This window comes from Mus pahari, chromosome 4 (assembly GCF_900095145.1).
Source record: "Mus pahari chromosome 4, PAHARI_EIJ_v1.1, whole genome shotgun sequence".
Taxonomy (NCBI): Eukaryota; Metazoa; Chordata; class Mammalia; order Rodentia; family Muridae; genus Mus; species Mus pahari.
In genome coordinates this window covers 144,520,181-144,533,367 of record NC_034593.1, presented here as the reverse complement: position 1 = coordinate 144,533,367, position 13,187 = coordinate 144,520,181, and the positions used below count along the sequence as shown (strand labels likewise).

At 45.9% G+C, this 13,187-nt stretch overlaps 1 protein-coding gene across 2 annotated transcripts in view; it reads right to left on the bottom strand.

Annotated features, from left to right (window-relative positions):
• The window catches only part of Ptger3 (prostaglandin E receptor 3), an 80,979-nt gene extending 69,456 nt beyond the window's left edge, over nt 1–11,523 (bottom strand). The window contains exon 1 of one of the 2 annotated variants that reach the window (XM_021196734.2): nt 10,497–11,523. In XM_021196734.2, coding sequence (XP_021052393.1) covers nt 10,497–11,324 — 828 coding nt within the window. In that variant the 5' untranslated portion in view covers nt 11,325–11,523. The remainder of the gene's footprint in view (nt 1–10,496) is intronic. The other variant, XM_021196736.2, reaches the window with a different exon arrangement.
• Nucleotides 11,524–13,187: the final 1,664 nt, after the last annotated feature.

Genomic DNA, 13,187 nt, shown 5'->3' with positions numbered 1-13,187 from the left:
ATCGTGGTAGATACGTTCTTAACACTTCTCAGCTTCGTTTTATGAAAAGCGACTGTGGAAAATAATATCAGATTTGTCACAACCTCAAATTCCTCTAGCGATGCACTGTGCAGGCTTCAAGTCTACAAACAGAAGGTCCATGGGATTGGTCTACCAGGCTGTGGCACAGTAACTCACATGTAAGCCATGTGAATGTCTGTAAACTGGAAACCTCAGCACACCTCTAGCCACGAGCAGGGGAAAGCCCTCAGAAGCAGGGTGGGGGAGGGGCTCCCTAAGAGTCATGTGACTGTCCGGTGCTGGAGCTTTGTGTGTGCCAACCTTGAGAGCAAAATAAAGCCGTGTACTTTGAAAATGGAGATAGTGTACTCTCCCAAAGTCACATCTGCAGGGACAGAAAATGAGAAGCCGTGGCTCTGTCTGGGTCACCTCTCTATCTCAGAGGGAAACTCCACTCTGAAGCACTCTTGCATTTTTTTTTTCCTGTTACAACCAGAAACAGTTGTCTTCCTGGCAGCAGTGTGGGAGACTGACCAAGAGGTGTCTATTAAAGGTGGCTGGAATGTGCATTCCCTTGGATATTTCTCAAATGGACAGTTCTTCAAGTCTAGTAGCAGAAGGACCCAGCTGCTGGAACTGCTGGTGTTTCTACCCCACATTGTCAGGTCTTTCTACCTTACTGTCAAATGCTCCATTTACTTAACATACAGTAAACAGTAAAGTCTTTACATGAAGTCAGGCCCAGATCCCCTTTACCCAGCTGTTTTGAAGTGGGCTTCTTGAACCACTTTCAGTGTCTTCTTCAATGTGGGATGGAGCTGACTCGGATTCTTTCTGTGGAAATATCTCCTAGCTCCACATAACCCACCCCTTCCATCTCTATACCCCAGGAGAGGCCTGAGGATCATGGTCTAGGGTCATAGCACAATGGGGGCAAGGTGGACTCTTCCACACTCCACTTCCTAGAAAGTGGTGTGAGTGTTTTACCCCACCCCACCCCACCCCACCCCCTCTCACCCCTGCCACCAATGAGACCTGTGATGCTCTGCTTTCTTTGTCTGGCCAACACTTGTGATGCAATGGCAGCCAAACTGTCTTTAACTTATTTGAGCCAAGTGTGAAGAATCTTACTTTAAACTGTAACTATGCACATCATCCTCTTCTTTCTTTGAGACTGGGAAATATTGGTTTACCCTAACAGAAAAGAGTCATGGCAAACCAGAGTTATTTTTGGCCTTTGGTGGTCATTGAGAAGTACACTTGAGATGCTTTCTAAAAATTCTCAGAATGTGTGCACTTCCTAGTTCTTAGATACAATTACTACAAAATCTTAAACTTAATATTTTTGAGCTGTCTTTTTTTTTTTTTTATCGTCAGCTTGTTCATTTTTTATTATCAGTTGGTTTTCCTGGGCTTGGCACATTGAGAATTTTAAGACTTCTCCTTCCCCCTCCTCCTTCTCTTCCTCCTCTTCTTTCTTCTTCCTCCCCCTCCCCCTCTACCTCTTCCTCTTCTTCCTTGTCCTCCCCTTTGTCTGAACTAAAGTATCCAAATTCCTCTATGTCTGTCCCGTGTGTTGGAATGCCTGGTAGGGACCCACTAACATTGCAGTAGCAATTTCATATCCACAGTCAAGTGCTAGGACACAGGTTGATTGGCTGACCATTTGTCTAAATGCTGCAGAGATCAAACTGTCAGTTTTTAAAGTGAGATCTCTTAACAATATAAAAAGAAAAAGTTAGGTTTGTTCTATAAAACCAAGGAATAGTATTCAAATCTAAAGGCAGAGGCAGATTCTGATTCAACTGGTTTAGGGCAAAGGAGATTTTTTTTTTTTTCCTGGGAGGAAGAACAACCCAAGCCTGTCCTTGGCCTTCCAGCTTGACTCTAGCCCCACCCCTTTGTCTCTCTCAGCTTCATTTATTTTTTATCTGTGATCTACAACTATTGATGCCCACCACTTGGGAAGGTCATAAGACGCGTGCAAACCACCTTGCACAATGCTCAGTTCTGAGAACTTTCGTTTTATTCTTGAAAAGTAGCAAACACTCTCTATGGAAAGGTCTCCAGACAAAGCTTGGTTTTCATCAAGAATATTCCAGAGAGAGAACAAAGAGCTGTTTTTCTTTACTACATGGTCTTCCTGTGCTTTTGGAATTTTATGTGAACCCCTTGGTTTACAAGGAGGCAACACAACTTACCCAGAAAGCCATGGAAATTCTTATTCCTTGACTTCACAGCCACTTGCCAAGGCTCCTCCCACTTCCGTCCAACTTGACTGCTGCAGGCCTTGACATTCTGTCACTTGGTTTCCTGCTGCCACCCTCCCTGTCACCAATGCTGTGTCGAGCAATTTTTTTCTCGTATTTTTTCAGCAGTCCTTGAGGGGAAAGAGGTTCCTCTAACTGGTGCGTCTTCTTTATCATTGGACCCGAGCGAGGTCCCTGTCAGTCCTCAGATCACATAACTCAGAGCTCTGCAAGTCTGGTTATGCTGGGTGACTGGAACCGGTGTGGCTGCCTGCCAAGAGCTCCGTGAAGGAAAAACGTTGCTCCGCTCCTACCCATTACCACCATGGCTGTGAACAGGCTGGGCAGGATTCACATTCAAACACCATGATGTCTTCACAACCAATACAACATGATAATGCTCCCCAGCTGTGCAGCTGCCTAACCCTTACAAGCATGAACCAGCCTTATGGCTGGGCGTCACCAGAACCATCAGTGAGGGAAGATGGTAGTTAAGTGCTTAGTAAATACCTAGAGAACAACTGGGTAAGAGAACATGCAGTTGTATCTGTTACATGTGGACTTCGACACTTCTCCCTCAGACATGTGCCAGATGCCCTCACCATGGAACCCACACTGATCCGCAGCAGGAACACACTTATCTGTTCAGTGCCACAGGAAGTCAGAACCAACAAGTCTTCCTGATGTGATGAGGAAGGAGCGGCGCAGACTTCCCAGAAGTGACAAAGGAAACAGATGATGCTTTTGTGAACCCCTTTTATTGCACCCTGGCCTAGGGGGTGCAGTGGGGCCCGGGTGGGTGGGGGTGAAATCTCCTTGGTCTTTCAGGAGGCTGGCCCAGGTAAAGCAGCAGGCAACAAGAGCTACCAGGGAATTTCATACACTAAGACAGTCGATATTTTGAGAATTCTCATGAAGGCATCGTTTTACCTTATAAATATTTCATTCTCAACTTGAAAAAGGTATCTCTTCCCCCCCCCCGCAAAAAAAAAAAAACAAAACCTTTCTATTTCTTTCCTTTTCTCTCTTTTCTCTTATATTTATTTTCTTTTGATGGAGATTTTGTTATCATTTTTTGACAAAGCCTAAATTTTTTTCTCCCTTAGCTCAGGCTGGTTTGGAACTCAGAGTAACCCCCTTGCTTGCTCCCAAGTGCTTGGATCTCAGGTGTGAGCCAAGATAGCTGCTTCAGGTTTTCATGACTCACCCAGTGACAACAATATATCCTTAACTGTGAAATTTATTCAGTGTTTAGAAAGGCACATGAAAGATGACAATCACATGAAATTACATTTAAGGAATATTACAGAAACAACAGAGGGTGATTATCTACTTATTTATTTATTTACTTATTTATTTGTTTTTGTTGTTTTCAAGACAAGGTTTTTCTATGTAGCCCTGGCTGTCATAGAACTTGATCTGTAGACCAGACTGGCCTCAAACTCAGAGACCTGCCTGTCTCTGCCTCCCAAGTGCTGGAATTATATGCATGCACCACCATTATACTACATGAGAGGTTATAGTTTTAAAACTGTACTTTTCCCCAATCAATAACTGCCAAATATAATGGGTTTCCAACTCTGACATGGCTTTTACCTAAATAAATAACCACTTTTCTTTCTTCTTGCAGAATTGGGTGGTGAATGGTCGTTTCCATCTGCCCCCATCTTTAATTCTTAGATTTTTTTTAAAAAAGATTTTACTTATTTATTATATGTAACTACACTGTAGCTGATTACAGATGGTTGTGAGGCACCATGTGGTTGCTGGGATTTGAACTCAGGACCTCCGGAAGAGCAGTCAGTGCTCTTAACTGCTGAGCCATCTCACCAGCCCTAATTCTTAGATTTTTAGTCATTCAGATAACTGCCAAAGTGTGCATTGCTGAAGCAGTGCGTGGACTTTGAATAAGTGCTGAAACTCATCCTTGAGAATCCTGACTGTCATCCGGGGACTATCTGGGCACACCACAGAATGTATTATCTTCACTCCAAGTGCTGTAAGTGCCTGGTCAGCACAAGAAACAGTAAAACTCAAGCTCCCCACACGTGGTTTGATTTAAGACTTATACAAATTCAGTTCTAGGATTTGAGTCAGTGGTAGAGACTCAGTTTGGCCCTGCTGTCTGTGACTACAGCTAACTCTACAGGCTCCATCTATATGGAATCTGCAGAAGAACCTGGCCTACAGCAGCATCCAGGTACACAAGGACAGCACACACTTCTCAGTGAAGTCAGCTCTGTGTGTGGAAAGAAGTCTTGACAATAAGAAGATGCGGGAGCTGTGGAGGCCCAAGCTCACTTCCCATTCAGAGAAGGACTGCTGAAGTGTGGAATGCTGGTTGCAGCTCTCACAAGTGAGGGCCAGGGTCCAGAGAACAGGGTCCCGGCTGCCCCTGCCCTGCAAGAGGTAGAAGTGAAACCCAGCAAGCTTAACAGAAAGGATAAGGATTGGAAATATTAGACTCTTCGCCACATTTTCTGGCTTGTGTTGCCAGTGAAGCCTTCAAACATGACTTGCCTCTTTTCAGTTTTGTAAAAAAACAAATCAAAACAAAACAAAACAAAAAAACAATGACCTATAAGTCGGGAGATAAGGTGAGGCATTGTGGCAATGTTCCTTTATGAAGGAACGCTACCAGTTTGCCAGGCTCAGAAGAAAAGCTTCAAGCCTTGCACACCTGTTATTTTCCACATGCATGTATCTTGCTTTGCATTACAATCCTGTGAAATGGGCTGGCATTTTTAATCCCTGTTTCATTTCATGGTTATGTGTGTGTGTGTGTGTATGTATGTACACACACACACACACACACACATATATATATATATATATATATATATATATATATACCCACAGGTGCCAAGCACTTGCCTGAACTTGGCTGAGGACAGAGCAAAAAAAAAAAAAAACCAAATGAGAGAAGAGTGGCTCTTTTAATGGCAGCCTCTCAGAGGCTGGCTTAGCAACCCAAGAAGGGTGTGGAGTGCTGAGGGTGTGGGGTGAGTGCAAAGTGGAAAAACAGAGTACAGGTTCTCTGTGAAGACAACAGCACTCTTGGGTCACAGTTCTCAAGCTGTCCCTCACTGAAGAAGCTGTATGCTATCTGCCACATCTTGAAAGAATGAATGATTGCATTTACCTACATTATTGTGATACACTTAGGAGGAGAACTCAGGAAAAACCCCTCCCCACCTTTATTTATAAAAGTCTGAATCTCTGAGAGAAAGTGGGAGTTTAAGAGCCTTTCTGGAGACCCTCAAGAGTCATGGCTGGTGAGAAGAAAATCCAAGCTGCCCACGTACCTCCAAGTACGTGGGACAAGGAACTGTGGAAGTTGGAGGAGACACAGAATGGGCCTCTGAATCAGGATGGAGACCTAAAGTGGAACTCTGCATGGTTATAAAACCCAGCATCTGCTGAGAGTATGGATGGCTTCCTTCTGTCCTGGAGGGCAGTTGGGACTACAAGGGAAGCTAAGTTCTAGATGGTTCTACAATATCCTGCAGCACCATGAGGCAGCCACAAGCTGTTATAAATGTATGCTATACACGTTTCTGAGTGTTTGTCCTATGTGGTTAACCTTTGCAACTGTTCAACAAGAAAGGATGGTGGCTCACAATTCTGCTATTCTATAGACCATCTGACTCCCCTCAAGTGCTCAAGAAGTGAATTATTTGAATTCTCACAAACCCCAAATCCAAAATGTCTACATCTTTTAGTTATGATTTAATCTCATTAATCTTTAGGATATGATGGCCTCCAGCTGTTTCATTCAAAGTGTCCACTCCTACTTATGAAGCCAGCCCTGTCAGTACACAGCATAGACAAGCCTCCCTTGTCCAAATTTTAAACATGGATGCACTGAATGGTGCTGCTCCCACATGAAAGCACCCGAGGCACTATCCCCACAGAAACGGCCATCTCTGTGCATTGCACATTAGAGGGCACATGGTTTTCTAGGCTGTGGTTAAGGGTAGAATTCCCTGCTTCCAGGCAATGCAAGTAACAAGCAAACCGCAACCAAAACTGAAAGTAAAGTCAGAGGTAGAGATCCTGGGCCGTAACTCTGGCTCTGATAGGATTCAAGCTCAGGCTTGAATTTTGGTGTTGTGGGTGCTGCTGACAGCTTTAAAGGATTCAGCTAAATGGGGGTGGAGGGCAGCAGGGGCACATAGTATACCATGGAGTCATCAGACTCTTCCCTTTCTTACCCAGTCTTCCCACTCACTCTATTCTAACAACAAACTGACCTAGAAATAAAGTGGCAGCCAGCCTCACCGTCTTCCAGCCTGTATACATCCACACACTAGAGCCGGCTAACAATCTGTTTTCTCAATCTTCATATAGAAGGTTCTGCTGTCTGCCACTCGAGATGGGGTTCATCATTCTGTCATTAGGGGACTAACTAGTAAAGTTGGAACCTGAGGTGGTAGCATGTGTATCCCTTTGATTCACTGTGTACACTGTCCTCACTGGCTGGGATTCTAGATATGCTGAAGTCAGCAACGAGGTTTAGCCATGCCATGGAATCTCTTTCAGGGGGGCTTTCCTCTGAGAATTTAAGGCATGGCTGCCGGCCTATCTTGTATCATGGTTATTCAGTTGTTCCACTCATAAGTGTGGAAGTCCTATTGCTCTGAAAAAAAATTTTTTCTCTTATGTGTATGTGCATTTTGCCTGCATGTATGTCTGGGTAGGATGCACATGCCTGATACTCATAGATGTCAGGAGAGAATGTTTGCATCCCTTAGCACTGGAGTACAGTTCAGAGCTGTCATGTAGGTACTAGAAACCAAACCTAGGTTCCCCTGCAAGGGCAGCCAGTGCTCTTGACTACTGAGCCGACTGACTCTCCAGCTCGTCTTAGACTGCTTTTGTCTATGTAGAGTTCAAATTATAGTACATGGCCCTCTGTTCTATCACCAGTGCTCAGAATATGAAAGAAAGAAAAAAAAACAGAGGGAGGAAGGCAAGAACCAAACAGTATATTATTTTGAAACAAACTACAAATATAATGAATTCTGAATACTCTCACCTTATAAAACAAGTTATAGCCAAATCTTCCTAAGGTGTATATTTGAATTGTAATTTCCCCTTGAGCACCTTCACAAACATAGCAAGAGTTACCAGCAGAGATAATTAGGGGTTGGACAATTCTTTAACATGTTGTATAATCATATTGTCTATCAAGCCTATCTACACCATGGGTCTTATTAAAGCAAACACCACTAAAATACATCTCCACCAAAGTATCCCTTGTGAAGACGTGTAGACAATGAGCAGGGATGTGGCTAACTTGGAATTGAGTACAGACTTCCAGGGTTGCTGTGTCCAGTCCCAAGGCTGAAGATGAACTGCTTGCTCATCAGACCCCACCTTTCAGAGTATTGATAGCTTTGAATTTATTGTTCCTTAGTGGCTGCAGTCAATTACATCCACTCTTTGGGTTACCAGGCTACACAAACACAAAAGGTCTTCCTGGCTGTGTCTGAGCAGCATCCTGAGGGCTCTGGTGTCTCAGAATCTGACAATTATGTCAAGTAACTGGACTATTTGCTGGGCACGGCTCAGGAAAGGTAAAAAACAATCATAAGTCAGTGGGTTGCTGTCTCATCTGGCAGATGCCAACAATATGTTAATTTGACACCTAATGCGGACTAAACAATGCTCAGCTACCCGGCAGGACCCTTCTTACAGGTTACATCGTCTTGACAGCTTCACATCTTGTAATCATCAAAGCTTCCAGGAGAGAAAAGCTCCTTGGTGCTCTGCCTAGGAGTGTGGTGGGAAGGGGCAGCAGCTGTGCTTTATTTTGTGAGGTGGAACAGGTGCCCATACTTTTCTTATAGGTGTAAGAGAACAACTTTTTTTTTTTGTAGCAGTAACGATTATTATCAGAGAGACTTCAAAACAAGATAAATTTACAGCCAAGCAGAATATGCATCAGTATCCTGTGTTAACTCCTCCAAAGACAGTAGAAAAGCCACATTTTTACTCATAGAAAATGTACAAAGGCAATGTCTCAGGTTGACATTGACAGGTGGAAACAAAGGTCCTGAGGCTCCTGTAGCCTCTTCATCTACCAAGCAAAGGGCTCTGCTCATGTCCTCCTAATGGAAATGTCAAGTTTGTACCATGGTTCTTTCTGACAATGTGCTGATATGTGTTTTGATGGTACACCAAAGAAATTGCAACCATTTTTTATTTTTTTTTAAATGGGCCTATTCCTGAACTGTGAAGAAGGTTCTGTTGGTAAAGCACTTGTCACAATATGAGGACCGGAGTTTGGATCACTTGCGCCTAGATAAAGTGTTGTGTAAGTGCAGTGGCCACAGTAACCCTGTAATCAGAACAAATGGGAAGCGGACGAGATCCCTGCAGCAAGCCAGCCAGCTTAACTAACACAGTAAGAGAGCTCTGGGCTTCAGTGAGAGAACTTGCCTCATACATAAGGTGAAACATGACCAAAGAAGACACTTAACCCCAGCCTCTAGGCCCCACATGCGAAGGTCATCAACAGCGCATGCGCACACCTTCACGTCTGTATTCTCTTCCTCCATCACATACACACACTATGCAGAAATAAACAAAAATGCCGATTTTGAAACGAAATTTCTCCTCTGGTACAACCTCATGTTGAATTCATTTTAATTGTTTGTGAGAAATTAATGTATAAAGTGTTAGCTAAAATGCAACAAATTAGGATCATCCAAACTTACCGTCGCCCCATTCTGTGTTTTACGGGCATCTCTCTATGCTCTGGACCCTAGGGCGGGACTCCTGACAGTTGTGCTATGTTGGGACACTGCCTCTAAAGCCATGCTGATCCAGTGAAGTGTTTACTCAGGGAGCTTCTTTTCCCCCTGCTTGGCCACCTACACCCCATTCCTCAACCACAGCAGTAAATGTCTAAAATTGGTGCTGGTTCTGGTGAACACGGTGATGACATCATCCTGTGCTCCAGCTCCTGGAGAACAGTGACCACTCAATCACGTGTGAGCAGTTAGGTCCCAGCAGCACTGTCCTATCTGTACAACCCCAGACCAGTCACCACAGGGATCTCTAAGGCTTGTCATACTCAGGGAGGGTGGTTAAAGAGAAGAACCATATAACCATTTCATGGGAGATTTAACCTTATGTGGCATATCAATATGTCGCTGACCTCACTGAACTGTATATGTAAATGAGAGAGCGAGAGAGTGAGAGAGACAGAGAGAGAAGTTGAAAGAGAGGAAGAGAGGGAGAGAGGGAGAGAGGGAGAGAGGGAGGGAGAGGGGGAAGGGGTAGGGAGAGAATCCCTATGCTATGTAATGGTCAATAATTGTGCCGCACCACGGGGCTGCTACTCTGCACATTAAGCCAGGCTGTGTGAGTCCTAAGTAAGCATCCATTCTTTTCGAATTAGCAAACCACACGTATCCACAGAAGTTTCTAGCTACAAGTGCCACAGAAAAAAACCTCAAAAACACCATGTGAGAGTTGGGGATTAGGGAGCATGCGGAAGCATGGCTTCCTCTGAGTAGTTCTGTGATGGATAGGATGGGGAGCCAAGGACCGAGAAACCCAGAGAAACCCTCCTGTCTCTGGGATTGCATAGATCTGCGATTCGCTCCGCCATAAGGATAGAGGGAGGACACAAGAGTGTTTGCGTGTGTGCGTGTGTGTGAGTGTGTGTGTGTGTGTGTGTGGTGTGGGGGGGTGTATACACCACTTTAGTGTATACACTACCTACCGGCTTCTTAGGGGCTGTGGCACCTGTGCCTTCCCCCCCCCTCCCTGCAGACAGTAGCTACCTGAGAACCTTTAGCGCTGGCTGGCACAGAAAGTCAGCTTGCCAAGAAGGTTAGCAGCAGAGAGGATAGGTGGCTGTGCCGCTGAAGCCTTAGGACCTGCCTGGCTCCCAAATACCCAACCGTCTCAGCGGGATTAAAACTAAAATGCAGGTTGAGCTAGAGTTGTCATCATATCTCCTCTCACAATGCAAGGGGCAAACAGTCTGCACTGGCTTGAGCCGCATCTATCCACCTCTGTGCCTAGGCTGTTTGCATATTCACAAGTGCCTGGCAAGTCTGGGCCAACTCGACTCACTGGCTCTTGTAAATTTTGCAAGCGGCTTAGGCACTTGACTGGAGGCTGCAACCCAGGACCGCATGAGCGGCAGGAACTCCGGGTGCTAGTCAATTCCAATAAGTTTCCCTCCATTTACCGCTCGCTACAAACGCCCCCACTCTACCAAATACTTACCAGTAACGGCGACCAACAGACGGACAGCACACACATGATCCCCATGAGCTGGATGGCCGTCTCTGTGGTGATTCTGCCCCACTGGGCGCTGGACTGCGAGGCGGCGGCTTTGGCCCGACAGCGGGACACCAGGGCTTTGATGGTCGCCAGGTTGCAGGCAAAGGTCACCACCAGAGCCAGCAAACCCAAGCAGGCGAAGGCGGAGGCAAAAGCCACGCTGCCCGGCTCGCGCGCAGGTTCTGTCTCGTTGCCCGCCGGCCCGGTGCTGATGAAGCACCACGTGCCCGGCCACTGCACGCTGTAGCGGCCCACGCCCAGCACCGGCAGCAGCGCGAAGGCGAGCACAGACAGCCACACTCCCAGCAGTACCGCGCGCGTGGCGCGAGTCTTCATGTGGCTGGCATACCAATGTGGCGCGCGGATGGCCAGGGCGCGCTCCACGGCCATGGCGCTGGCCACAAGGAGCGAGGATAGCCCGAACACTGTCATGGTCAGCCCGAAGAAGGTGCACAGACGCCCCGATGGGTCGAGCTGCTCCCAGCGTCGCTGTGACAGGTATACGAGGATGACCACCGGGCTGGTCAGGAGCTGTCCCACTAAGTCGGTTAGCGCCAGCCAGCCAATGCACAGCAGGAAAGACTTCTTGCGCTTGCTCTCGCGGCGCCGGTAGCTGCGGGACACAAGCAGCATGGCCAGCGCGTTGCCCACGAAGCCAGTGACCATCATGGTGATGGGGAAGGCCACGGACACGGAGCCGCAGTCGTCGGCAGCACTTGACAGGTTGCTGTGCGCTTCAGCAGAGTGCTCCGGCGCCCACATGCTGGCCATAGTGGCGGGGCCACGGTAGGGCGCACGGGGCCGGAGCCTCTCGGCTCAGCTGCGGGATAGCAGCAGAGCGCGCTGGGGGACAGCGGGAGCCCGATCTCTGCTCTCCATCGCCCGCCGCCTCCCGCGCTAGGCTGCGGGGACTGGACAGGCGCCGCCCGACGCCGCGCGAGGCTCCTCCCGCGCCTTGGAGCTCGAGGGGCGGTGCTGCGAGTAGGCAGGCAAAGGGCGGTGTGGGCTGGGATCACCTGGCGCCGCGCCCCCTAGGTCTGCCTCTCTAGCTCTGGGACTCTGTAAAGTGCTCAAAAGCCTTTGGGTTACGTGACACCGGAGAAAAGGTGAAATCTGACACGTTAGTATCTGCGTGAATCGCAATACTAATTTCTTCTCATGTCTGACTGTCATTGAATTTGTTTTATTTAATATATATATAAATATACATTATATATTTTTATTTTATATAATATTTCTTTATAGAGTATATATAAAATTTAGGATATATGTATATATATATATATATATATATATATATATATATATATATATATATGATATACACAGCTAGGAAAGAATAGGGATGAACTTGTGTTTTAAGTCTTCCTGAAACTATTGCCTTCCTTATTTTACTTTGGACTAATTTCAAACTCATATTGGTAAAATATTTTTCTAGGATAATGTCAGTTTAAAAATCTAAAACCAAGTAAGCACACAGGTGAAAGTACATACCAAATTCACATTTTCACTGAGTGACATTTCAGCATAATGATACATTTAAATTTTAAGAGTATTTTGGGATTGATACATCAAAGAAAATACGCCAACTTTAGTTAGATCAAAAATTTTATATTTATTAATAACTAACTTATTTACATTATCATCCCCCTCTCTATTTTCCACCCTGCTATTTGTGTGTGTGTGTGTGTGTGTGTGNTGTGTGTGTGTGTGTGTGTGTGTGTGTGAGAGAGAGAGAGAGAGAGAGAGAGAGAGAGAGAGAGAGAGAGAGAGTGGGTGTGTGAGTCCTTTCATATTTCAGCATGGGGTGTCCTCCACTGTGACAGCCAGGCTACCTTTACTCAGGTGTTGGGAATCCCAATTCAGGTCTTCCTTTGAGTGGCTAGCGTTCTATTCATTAGGTCATTTCCCCCTGCCTAATGCTTACTGAGAAGGTCCACCATCAGAACATGTATTGGCAAAGATGGTTAATCTCTCTCTCTCTCTCTCTCTCTCTCTCTCTCTCTCTCTCTAATCGGATATTTTCTTTATTAACATTTCAAATGTAATCCCCTTTCCCGGTTTCCCTCCCTCCCCCCCAACACCCTATCACATCCTTCCCCCCACATGCTTCTAAGAGGGTGTTCTTCCACCCACCCACCCACTCCCACCTCCCCACCCTCAATTCCCCTACACTGGGGCCTTCATAGGACCAAGGACCTCTCCTTCCGTTGATGCATGACAAGACCATCCTCTGCTACTTATGCAGCTGGAGCCATGTGTACTCCTTTGTTGTCCGCTATTAACAAAGTTTCAGAAACCCTTCCCTTGTTGAAACATTTTTTTCCCAGCCAGAGTTACCTACATTTTAGCTATTCACCCTGCTAATAAGTAACTTTTAGGTTCTCCTGGTTGTTTTCCTGTTGGTTCTTTTGCTATCTCTGGAGTTGACTTAGTTCATCTGAGACGACACTCCCCTCTAGTGGCTAAACTGCTAACATGCACTATCCTGTATTAAAGAGAATTTCTTTAAAACTTTTTTTTTTTTTAATTCTTTAATCTTTTTTTACAGTCCAGTCTTCATCCCCATCCTGGTCCGACTTCTGACTGTTCCACATCCCATATCTCCTCCTCCTCCCAAACCCCGGCTCCAAG